This window comes from Bremia lactucae, linkage group LG19 (assembly GCF_004359215.1).
Source record: "Bremia lactucae strain SF5 linkage group LG19, whole genome shotgun sequence".
NCBI classification, from domain to species: domain Eukaryota; phylum Oomycota; class Peronosporomycetes; order Peronosporales; family Peronosporaceae; genus Bremia; species Bremia lactucae.
In genome coordinates this window covers 441,333-454,127 of record NC_090628.1, presented here as the reverse complement: position 1 = coordinate 454,127, position 12,795 = coordinate 441,333, and the positions used below count along the sequence as shown (strand labels likewise).

General features: G+C 45.4%; 1 protein-coding gene across 1 annotated transcript; it reads left to right on the top strand.

Annotated features, from left to right (window-relative positions):
* Positions 1-7,897: 7,897 nt before the first annotated feature.
* On the top strand, positions 7,898-10,459 carry CCR75_001447 (uncharacterized protein; the record flags this gene model as incomplete). Its single annotated transcript, XM_067959550.1, has 10 exons — positions 7,898-8,097; positions 8,146-8,348; positions 8,372-8,994; positions 9,052-9,233; positions 9,294-9,380; positions 9,439-9,668; positions 9,721-9,839; positions 9,903-10,010; positions 10,084-10,167; positions 10,208-10,459. 10 exons carry the CDS (start codon positions 7,898-7,900, stop codon positions 10,457-10,459), a joined length of 2,088 nt encoding a protein of 695 aa, XP_067823854.1.
* Positions 10,460-12,795: the final 2,336 nt, after the last annotated feature.

Genomic DNA, 12,795 nt, shown 5'->3' with positions numbered 1-12,795 from the left:
CTACGATGGCTTACGCCATCGTCATCACTACGCACAAAAATATGTGCGGATGACGGCACGGGAGACGGTACTGGCGATGAGGAATCATCCTCATCGTCGGAACCGACAATACTGTTGCGAATGCTACCAGCACGTCTACTCGAATGATCCCCTCATTCGAAGGTGACTGTTCTGCTCTCCCCGAGTCGGCCATTTCGTCCGACTCGCATTCGTAGTCGACTTCCAAAGAGGGGTCGTATTCACGTGGTGTATCACCACGTGCACCCGCAACATTTAGAGTTGCGGGAGAAGATGATACCACGGCCGACAAATCATCTGCCGCAAGAACAACAATGCGTAGCCCGCGGCTCCATGTACCGCAGCCAAAGGCGCCGCATTATACGCATACCGCATGGACTTGTTAGCCAGGCGATAAATTAAAAATGATGGTTCTGAGCAATCAACATCGTTTTCAATGAAGTGGACTTATAGTGACCACTCTATTCAATGACAATCAGAGTGAATATCGTTTAAGGAAGCGGTGTTGCAACGGCGTGTACCGTTACATGAAATTAACGCTTAAAGGTTGTTAATTAATATATTATCCAAAAGGTAGATGATATTTGGAGAATATTACTTTACATAGTAATATTCAGAAAGCTTATCTATTTATAGATATAGGCCACTATATCTACTTGCTTCGCGGTTCAGTTAGCACTGGACGCGCGCAAAGAGAGAGACCGATAAGACTTTATTACATAATTTGTATTAGTTTATAGTCAAGTTATTATTAAATAGATAGAAACAGAAGAACTTAAACATATTAGATACAGTTTATTTTCAACCCTCTTTAAAGCAAGTGTTGCAAAGAGAGTCTTTCTATGCACGTACTAGTGTACGTGAAGCGATGTGAGGCACCGCTCGCACTGAAGCAGTGCGAAGTGGACTTCTACTGAAGCAGTACAATTCGGCAGTGTCCCGTTACATAAGCAACAATTTAAAAAGGATATACTGCTTGTCAATAAGTGTTTGATTATACTTACTACAACTACGTATTCCAAAAACAATAAATATGGTATCATATTTTATTTTTTACAACTACAGTATTTCAATTGTCAAAGTGTTTGAGTCTCAAAAAGCAATTTACCTTTTTATAATGTGTCCATCGTTTTTTTGCTCGGCTTTGACCAATACACTTAATCTTTGCTTAAAGGTAGAAATTAGTACAGCTATATGAATACGTTGCAACCTTCTTAAATACTCAAGAGCTTCAATTTGAATAGTGACTGAGACTGCGGTGTCCCAGATGAGGCGGTGGTAGTCGTTATAGCGCCGCCGCGATGAAATTTCAGATTACTATTTCTAATTGAAAACACTCCTCGGTTTGTAGTGATCAGGTGGGGAAGCCTAAACAGGTCAAAAACTGGTGGAAGCCAGCACATCACACACAACGGTCACCCAGCCATCATTACCCCCCCAGGGGGAACTGCGCGGGGGGGGGGGTATTCCCCTATCTGGACGGCAGAGGGTCACACGGACACGTTCGACAAGGCTATCAGCCGAGAGAAGATCCTTCAGTTCCAAGCACACGGTCAGAGTCTGTTGAAGATCGGGTCGATCGGAGGTGAGCAATCGCGATATGCAGCACATCAGATGGAATTGTGCGAGTATCGATGTGCATTACAAAACACTTGAGCAGACGCACGGACCAGTCGCGATGAAACATGTGTGCCGTTTGGGATCGGCGTGAAGCGGCGCGTCGCGAAGAAGAAGCGACGGCCGCCAGTGAGCGACGCCTGGCAAGCACAGTAGGCAAGGTAATTAGTGCGAGTGATAGCGAGATCAGGCAGCAACACACTTTGAATGCCAGTTACCATTCTACTATCAACTGCACATTCGTTGGCAACAACAGGTGTATGAGCCTAAATCCAGCTCCACCGACAGTCGACACTCCTGCTCCTGCAGCACGGCCGCGAATTGGACGTGCAAGAGTTAGCTGTCGTCGTCGAAGTCCAAGCCGGCGAAAGGGGTGCGGGCACAGATGAAAGGATCCTCACGATGCTAACGGCACTCACATGCAGGCGCTCGAGACGTCGCAGATGCAGATCAGAGAAAATGATCGGCTCCGAGGAGCGATCGAGTGATCGACAGTGCGGCAGATGGCTCGCAAACACTTTATTAGTGCCAGATTGATAATGACGCGCACAAAATATCCTCACAGTAGAACAGCCATCTCAGCTTTTTCTACAATAAAGTGGAAGCTGAATCGCCGCCTTATAGGACGCAGGATGTGTGTTGACAAAACAACCGCGTTCTCCAAAAGAATTTTTTTTGAATGTTCTACCAGAAGCTTCTTGTTGTGAGCTGCAACTCGTTGTGCCGCGTATGTTGCGAAGATCTAAAGGCGATTTCGCATTTATTTTGGTATGCGAAATAGTGCAAACCGATTAAGAAATAAAGCGGGGGCGATGATCACTCTGGTGACGGTTGGTATGCGTCAATAGTAACTAAGCGATCGTGAAGGCAAGAATGCTGCTGGTGGTGCTATTTGCATCACCAAGCATGGAGTGATTCTAAGGATCGCTCCGAGTGCCATGTTAGCGTTAATGTTGACATGAGCCAATGGACCGCAATATGTTGCGTTTCGTTAGAAAAAAGAAGCCTTGGGCTGGCCTCTAAGGGTAACAAAACTCGCTGGTCTGGTATGACCAACGACCGATATCATATTCCATTGTTCGATCATCCAGGCTTCACAAGCCTAGTGAGGATGGAACGGAATTCTTTATCGATGCCTTTTTCCGGCATCGGTGGTACACTTGTAAGCGGGCAAAGGATGTCAAACCTTTGTTCCAAGCTTGGACAGGTTTTGTACAGAATGTGCAAAGCATATGCCGTGAGGTCTGGCTTGAAAGACTAGATACTTTCCGTGAACAGTTAAAAAACTGGACCGTAGAAGATGCACGCTACAAGCTCACTTTTTGTCTAGAGAGGCAGGGATACCTTGCCTCTCGTGGGGGGGGACTCATATCCATGCTGTTTAAAGGCGCAGTTCACGCCCCTAGAAAGCGTACTCCCTTAAAGATCTTCATTGGAGGACGCACCATTAACAAGCTTATGCAACTGCTCGCTATTATCACTATCAAACATTACTGAGGCTTTGCATCTTCGCTGTCTCGGTGGCGAGACAATACGCCTCTTATAAGCCGGTACATCTATGTTTCCAAGCTTCACAGGTTTCGCAACCTTTATCTGCTCTGTACCAGATTTGGTGCCCAATCCGACATTCGACGAGGAGATATATAACTCAAATTCCTTGTCCAGTGACCGTTTCCGTTCCACTCTACGTGTTAGAAGGGTCTGACCCAGAATTCCCTGGCAACCTGCCAATAGTGTCACGATTGACACTCAGAATGGTGCCACTTCGGCCGACCATAATCGGTGAATCTAGACGTGCTACTTTACGTGTCTCAGGGATATCACCTTTGATCACTCGGCCATAGGCCTACAATGCTTTTAGTATTCAGTAAATTACTTTTGGAACAAGTGTCACTCGACGAAGTACGTGTCGCTCCACCCCCTCTTTCTGAGTCGGGCTCCGAATCAGTGTTTTCAACATTGGAGTTCATTAACTAAGACATTTCAAGGTCTAACCTACTGACAATAACTGTCAGTATTTTGCGCCAATAGCGCCTTTTTTGCCTAGCAAGGTGGGCTCATGACTCTCCAGAGCTTTGCTCGGAACATTGCGCGTTGCATCTAAGGTCTTGGACCTCCTATTGAGATCCACGGCTCATGACGTTCAACCCAAGCCATAACCAGGATGAGATCATATCTCGAATCCAAATCAAGGGCGAGACAGCCTTCCACAATGTCAAAGTCAAGAAAGTTAATACCTAATTTAACGGAATTTTAGGAACAGTAACACGAGTCCCTGTCGCTAAGCTAACAGTGACTTAAGCGCCTCAGCAAACTGCTGATTTTCTTCAAGGAAAATACGTCGAGCATACTTGCAAGACGCCCCAGAATCAATAAAAATTGACCATGGCTTATCAAAGCCCTTCACAGTCGCCTAAGCGACTAACAAACCAGGCTTGTGCTCACGCCCCGTGCCATTGCGCACCGATCTAACCGGGGCTAGGTCATGTATACTCTTCCTCCAAGAGGCTCAACAGAACCTAGGTCTTCCCTAGTAGTGTGCCTCGCACCTACTGGGTATCGACGTTTTCCCGCACCGTACCAGATTTATAATGTAAGTCGGAATTGTTGCTTTTTCGAGGTTTACCCGCATTAGGTAGGCGACAAGTCGGTCGTAAGTGTTTCGTGCTTCCGCACATATAACATTTGCGGATGTTTTTGGGCTGTTCCACAGTTTAAAGTTCTTCTTTCCTTCTTCAACGAGGCTTAGATCCATGGGTTCCGGTCTACTAGATGGTCCCGATGTGCTCGAAGAGGTAGTATGGTAAACGGGCGTGCTAACACGAGCAGACTTAAAGTCGAATTCAGCGCGTAGCGCTATGGCAACTGCCTCTTCGAAAGTAACAGGATGGGATCGGAATAATTCCGTCCGGGCAACGCCCTCATTACCCATAAGAAGGTTCTTAAAATTGCTTCTTGCACCGGTTCTTGATGCATATCGGCAATGAGAGTTCTCAACTCGTGAACACAGTTCCCTACGGTTCGTCTACCCTGACGAATCGCAATGAGCCGAGATCGCATACGAAAAGCCTGATCAGGCGGTTTTACATGACAGTTATTCGCTGTTCAGCGAATTCCATGTAGAAAAGTTGTCGTTTATAGACGTGCTGCACGAGAGTGCTTACTCCACGGCTCTACCTCCGAGCCTGGAAATGGCCATGGCCACCTTTTGTCGCTCTATAAGAACAAGGCAGAGTCTATGAACATCTTCATTTGCTTGATCCAAAAAGGGATGTTTTACCCCTCTTTACCCTCAAATGTCTTACACTGACAAAAACAGGGTGAGCCTTAGGCTCTGGATCAGGTACAGAAATGTACCGAGTCGGTATCGATGCCGCGAAGTGGTCCTGGACCTGTCCGATAAGAAAGGTTTCGTATTGTATAAAGGCTTCGAGCCTTGCATTCAGAACCTCTTGTCAGTGGGGCATGAAGTTAATGAGTTCTAGCCCAAATAAAGTTTTGAGCTTCTCAAACGCTGAGCATTTCACCTTTTATGATTCTGGAAAAAAATCCATTTTTAGCAGAGGCTTCGACTTATAAGACTCAGGCGTAGATCTACAACGAGTGCTACCAGGTGTAACGGAGCTACCTTGCTCCTCAAGTCAGAGGAAGAATAATGGACTCTAAGAGGCACTCAGATCTATAGAACTAATACTGTAAGATCAAAAGGGGAACTGAACTTTATTCAGTTATTAGCTGTAAATCTTACCCCAGCAAAAGTAAAATAGATTTCTGCCGCCAGATTTATAATATGGCAGCTACCACAGATGTCACCCATTATGAATGGGATTGTAGTGATTAACTATTTTAAATAGAATAAAAGGGTATTTACCCATAAACTATATGTAGCAACAACGGTTCACCAACCGAAGTGTGCCCCATTATAGTTGCTGCGCTTGCTAGCGCAGACGACGAGACAGTTGCCTCGTTGACGTAAGGCAACTTTGCCTTCGCAACGTTGGGCGTCTCCACTTTAGGAGCAATAGTGAAGTGTGGATGGGTAATATAGCGCCATTAACCTGGGGACTTCTTCCCACGGAATTTTCTTGGGGAGTATCTTCCCCAACTGCCTCTACCTGTGATTGCGCTACCACAGCGAGATCCTCTACGATCGACTCTCCAGCCGATCACGGACTTTCCACTGCCTCTTAAAGAAAGGCGTTTCAAACTTTCTTGGATGTTGTTTTTTAAGCAGGCAATCCTTGCTTCGTACCACCCAACTTATTCGAGTGGTTAAACTTCAACGCTGCCTGTACTTGTGCATAGCCGTCGGGATCTAACTCCACAGTGTGTTAAGTATTCACACTGAGGTCTTGTGCAGTCATGCAAACTGCCGACCCAGAAGTGAGGCCATCTCACTCACTCGTAGGACATCCACACGCTTGTTGACGGTCGAGACGTTCACACACATGGACATCTGATGAACGAGAGGCAGGCATCGTCACGGCTTGATGCTGCCATTTATACATAACTCGTACTTTTTGAGCCATGGTAATCCTAGGATGACATCAAACTTGTCATCAAATTAGTACGATGAAATCATCATCGTGCTGTTTACCTTTTTACGCGTATTGGATACCAACTACACGTTTTTCTTTACTGTTACAGATACGCCTGTTGCTAAGGCATTGTCATCCTTGTTAGAGGGATATCGCGCTCAATTAATTTGGGTCTGCGATCTTCTAGCGATTGGCGACTAATAAAATTGTTTGACGTCCCACAATCGACAAGAAACTTTGGTGACAATTTATTTGCCACTTTAATTTTTAAGGTGATGAGGTTAACCTCATCACCTGGGGCAGTTTCACACAACGTTTGTGTGTGACGAGCAACTTTCGTAAGAAAAAGGGCCTGCAAGAAAATCTTTTTACATTGCTGGATTAGAAGGCGCTCCACATCTACTGACCCGACCGTTTTTCGACCTAACTCGCCGTTGCGATTTCGCAACAGCGACGGATCCGCGTCCTTCGCTGCTCCCAGCAAGAGGTCTGTCTTTTCGCTCAGTATTTTTAGGCACCGGCCTTGGGGCAGTATACTCATAGGAGTAGTGGCCCATCTTTCGATAACGATATTACATTTTTGTAATCGTTTGTGACTTGAAGAGCGAGGTTTCTTGCCCTCTACACACGATAGGTCCATAGTCTCTGGACCTCCGTTTTCTTGTCGTCTCGCAGGCCAAAAGCCTGTTTGAGTCTGAAGTCCTCCTGTCCGGCCATATAGATCGCTTGGTCGAGCCACTTTAATTCTAGCCGGAACAGGTGGGTCTTAACATGGCCGTCTGCAAGACCTAGAATAAACACAGTTTCCTGTGTGTGTTCATCAATTGGATGACTCACGATACAACACGACACAACTGCGCAGCATACACACCCTGAATTCGGCATGTGGCGGCTCAAATGTTTGTCTAAGCCGAGTCTTAAAGACCTATATAACTTAAAGACTAATGGGTCGTAAAGCGTGAGCCGTCCGGCTAAATTAGACATGCAAAATTTAATTTAAAATTCGCATCATTATTGATAGGGCGAACTTCTATGGCGTCGTCTAATTCGACGAACCATTTTAACAGGGAGCCGCCTTCGACTACCTTAAGCTTAAAGATTTCGACCTTTAAGCTTTTGGGTCGACGCGGAAGCGTTGACCTATTAGCAGCATTTACATGCTGCTGTCTCAACAGGTACAATTGTTGAGCACCCGCCTTGCTGGGTGAAGCAAGGCTAAAATCTCTCGGGCCCCCTCGAGTTCGTGTTTTATGAACTCGGCTATGGCCGCATGCTGTTCATCTCTTCCCAGAGTGTACAGTGCCGCCAACGGCTGACACGCCTATGACCGAACTCACTCGTTCGATCGCTCTTCATCGACGTCATTCAAATGAGAAAAAACCTTTCACGCGTTTCGTGATACCTTCTTGAGGGGCTGGAAAGTTCCCTCTTTCTTCATCCAACATGTCCATGTTCGATGGAACGTGCGTAGGTCGTTGAACGGAATACGAAGTGCTACCAGGTCTAGCGAGACACCTCTCGCTAGTACTGATCAGTACTATTAAGCTTACATGTAGGTGAGGCTTCAATGGCGAGTTGCTAGAATTTTCTACCGATTATTTTGATATCTTATTGCCCAACAGATAGGTACAAAACACGAGAGCAAAAAAGGGCATTTAATGTTTTCTATAAATTCACAACTTTAAACAGATCACATTGAAGTCACAATCACTTTAGCCTATAGGATGACACTTCAATTGTCACGCGGTTTGCGATTGCCACATCACCTGCGGTTCTCGACTCGCCAAGGCCCAGCAAAGTACTTAGAGCAGTACCGTCGTAGTCTTACGAGCCCAGAAATTTTCTGGGCTGAAGCCGCACAGGACAATGAGTGGTTTAAGCCGTGGTCCAGGGTTCTCGAAACGTACGCAGCAATTGATCGGTTGTGCTTCTAGTGATGAGATGCTTAACAAACCTGCTGCTTTTGCTGCAGGACGCAAGCACCGTCACCAAGATGGTTTTCCGGAGGCGAGATGAATACATGCTACAATGCTCTGGACGTACACGTGAACCATGGGCGGGGCGACGTTGCCGCATTACGCTACGATAGCCCTCTTACCAGTACTAAGACCACCTTAACATACAACCAGCTACTTAAAGAAAATTATACTATCTCTTTTTTAAAAGCCACACGTAGTACTCACGTTATATCCATATAGTCTCCACATTTGCGGGCGGGCTGCAAAAACTTGGTTTGAAAAAAGGTGATCGGGTGGTGATTTACATGCCTGCAGTTTTGGAGACGACTGTAGCCATGCTCGCATGCGCACGACTTGGAGCAATCCATTCTGTAGTGTTCGGCGGATTTGCAACGTTAGAGTTGGCTGCTCGCATTGAAGACGCAGCCCCAAAATTAATCATCTCGGCAAGCTGTGGTGTGGAGCCTAAGGGCATCATCGATTACAGTCCGCTACTTAATGGTGCACTAGAGCGAACAACCTGGAAACCTAGCAAAATTGTCATGTTGCAGCGCGATATTTGTCTATTTCCAATGACCAAAGGACGCGACGTAGAATGGCGTGATGTCATGACGATGGGACATTCCGTGGAAGCTGTGCCTGTACTTGCAACGGACCCGCTTTACATTTTATATACATCGGGAACGACGGGTCGTCCGAAAGGAATTGTACGAGATAATGGTGGTCATGCTGTGGCGCTCAAGTGGGCTATGCGGAACGTGTTTGACATTTTCCCGGATGATACTTTTTTTGCGGCTTCGGATATGGGATGGACGGTCGGCCACTCGCTCGCTGTGTATGGCCCGCTGTTGAATGGGTGCACGGTATGATTCTCCTTTCTAGCTTTGAGTGAGATTAAATTGTGTTAGCACCGTTTACAGTCAATTATCTACGCGGGCAAGCCTATTGGAACACCGGATGCTGGAGCCTACTGGCGCTTAATTACGGAATACGGTATAAAATCCATGTTTACAGCGCCCACTGCGCTGCGAGCAATTCGGAAGGAAGACCCGCAAGCTTTGCTTCTTAAAATTAAAAAGGATGAGATTCGCAGGACGTTAAAGTACGTGTGACATATAGAATGAATCTTTAATCAACCAAGACTGAAGCTAGCTCATTGTAGAACTATGTTTGTCGCTGGTGAACGTGGCAATCCCAAGACATTCAGCTTTTTTTCCGGGGAGCTTGGCGTTCCTATAATTGATCACTGGTAACATTGATTATAGTGATAATTATTGATTGATCTCATATGCGTATCATGCCGCTAGGTGGCAGACGGAGACTGGATGGCCAATCACAGCTCCTTGCTTTGGCATGCAGAACGATGATATTACAGAAGACGGTAACCCTCGCATTAAGGTAGGCTCGGTTGCTCGTCCAGTGCCTGGTTGGGATGTTCGAGTCCTTAAAGGTGCTAGCGCCGACAAAGACGAGAACTATAATCACGAATTCGAAGATCAAGATGCCGAGCTTGTGGTCAAACTACCACTTCCACCAGGTAAAGTGCCAATGATGAAGACTATAAAATGACTGACGTCGTCAGTTTGTAGGTGCCTTGACCACTCTTTATAATAATTCCGATTCCTTTCGCGCGAAGTACTTCAAGCGGTATCCAGGGTATTATCACACTGGGGACACTGGGCACATCGATGATGATGGCTTTGTTTATGTATGAGCCTGTAACTCTTATTTTGAGGATTCTTATTCATATTATAGGCTTTTTACTCACAAGGTGATGTCACGAACGGATGACGTTATCAATGTGGCCGGGCATCGTATTACGACAGGATTAATTGAGGAGGTCATCATGAAAATTCCGGAAATTGTTGAATGCGCCGTGGTAAGATTGAATGTGCTTTGATGTTTTGAGGTGATTGTCTTTAACGACTAAGGTAATCGTGTGATAAATTCAGTTTGGGACGGCCAATTCAGTAAAAGGGCACATTCCTGTCGCTCTTGTGGTGATTGACACAAGTGTTAGTCGCTCACAGAAAGAGGTACTACGTCTAAGAACTAATCTGACACGTATTTTTGCAGCTAAGTGTTATCGTTATTCAGATCACCGAGCAAGTGGTGCATGATGTGCGTGGACAAATAGGCAGTTTTGTGTGTTTAAAACATGTTGGAGTTGTAGACGCCTTGCCTAAGACTCGCTCTGGTAAAATTATGCGTGCAACGATTCAAGCTGTCGCCAATTTATCCTCGTTTCGAGTGCCGGCCACTATTGAGAGCGTCGCAGTGCTGGACGATGTTCGGGTGGTGCTGGAGAATTTAGGATGTGCGAATTGAAAGTCTGGAGATTGCTACCCAATAAAGTTGATATCGGTACTGAAATTTTAATGCTTAAGCGTAGATGTTGTCTACGACATTGTTTAGTAAATATTGATACTCGGTAAAGTTTATCATTAACTCGACTAATTTATTAAAGGTAAGTTGCATTAATTGCTGCTGTCGTGCAGCTGCAGTGCGAAGTGGACTTGTACTGAAGCAGTACAAGTCAGTAGTGCCCCGTTACATTATAAGGAGGTTTTGCTGTTGTTGTTTCAACCAGTAGATAGGCTTAAAAGCTTTCTGATTCCAAAAACATAGATCTGATGATTATAGAGTCTGTAAATACTGACTGTTACTGGGCACTACTAACTTATACTGCTTCAGTACAAGTCCTCGCACTGCCTCAGCGCGGAGTCGCTCACGTCACTTCACGTACAAAAGAGGGTTGGAAGTAAACTGTATTTAATATAATTTACTTCTTCTATTTCTATCTATTAAATACAAACTTAATTATAAACTAATACAAAACATGTATAAAGTCTCATCTGTCTCTCTCTTTGCGCGCGTCCAGCGCTGACTGGACGATATAATGGTCTATATCTACCAATGGATAAACTTTTAGAGTATTACCATTCAAAGTAATATTCTCCAAATAATATCTACCTTTTAGATAATATATTAATTAACAACCTTTACGTGTTAATTTCATGTAACGATACCCCCCCTTACACTGACCCACGCCCACAAAATTCACCAATGTCGATACCAGTGTTACTGGAATGCCTCATCTGACGTCACGGATGGTTAACCATCTCTCTGCAATAATCCCAACGTAAGCCTGCGCGATGTCTTGCAGAAATCATCTTGTTTCGCCTCGACAATGCACACCCGTTTAGTACTGGCTTAATCGCACAATGATTTTACTTTCGGTGGAGGTAATGTTGCAAGTCGCTCCTTGGACGAGCTGCAGCTCTTCCTCGGGAAGAAAGACGAGGGCGGCGGTCCGTGGGTGACGGAAGCTGAAGTACAGAGCATCAGTCGCCTTGAGAAGATGGACGTTGCGGGAGTGCCACTCAGCATGGTTGGTTATCGGAGCAAGACGTGCGGTTTTCAGCTACAATGGAATCTGTGAAGACCAAAAGGACCCCTGTTGTTGACGTGTTGGTGCGTTTTGCACAATATCAACCGCAGGTGAAGCTCATCTCGCTTGCAAGAAACGATTGGAAGAACTGTTCAAAGTACTTGTCATAGCAGAACAATGAGGCGCATATTGTAACGGGGTGTTTCGTTACATGAAATTTACACTTAAAGGTTGCTAATCAATATACTATTAAGAATGTAGATAATATTTCGCGAATATAACTTTACATAGTAATATTCGGAAAGCTAATCCATTGGTAGATATATGCCATTCTATCTTCCTGCTCCGCGGTCCAGTCAGCGCTGGACGCGCGCAAAGAGAAAGACAGATAAGATTTAATTACATGTTTGTATTAGATTATAATTAAGTTACTATAAAGTAGAAAAACAAGACGAACTTAATTATATTAATACAGCTTTAATCAATCCTCTTTAAAGTAAGTATTTTAAAGAGAGTATTCCTCTGCACGTACTAGTGTACGTGAAGTGACGTGAGGCACCACTCGCACTGAGGCAGTGCGAGGTGGACTTGTAGTGAAGCAGTACAAGATAGTAGTGCCCCGGTACACCTGGTAGCACTTAGTAGTCCGTCCAAGGACCACAGTTCCGTCATCTACTATGGACATGTTAGATTATAATGGGAATACGCATCACGTTTCGCGTGATAGCAACTCCTATCTAAGTGACAAAGAAAGGGTGCGGTCGAACGAAAGAGTTCGACCGTAGGGAATGATGCCATCTTGAATATGCTGTCCAGTTTTGAAAGAGGTGCCGTCCATTCAGCCATCGCCATGTTCATACAACATGAACTTGACGAGGCGAAGGAGAAGGTATCCTTGCTGAATCAGCAAGGCTCTCAACAGGCAGAACGGTTGAGGTTACAACAGGAACAGATCCCTGTACCTGGAATGACGCACACGCGTCGTCCCGAAACCTTAAACATTGACATCTCTGGCCATAGGGGAGTCGAAGAAGACTCCCTCTCTAAGATGCTTTGTTGAGTTGGACGATGCCATAAGGGCTCGTCACATCGTCGACGAGCAAATGCAAGTCGCATTTGCTCAGTCAAATTTGGCAGGTCGTGCCAAATTTAAAGGGCGCTCGGCCTTAAGTGCGCGACCCTTATGTCTTTCACGAACAACCTAGTTCATGAACACACGTTGATTACGGTATTCATGCAAGGTCTTACGGCTTGTGAAGCCCGGCTCAATTAG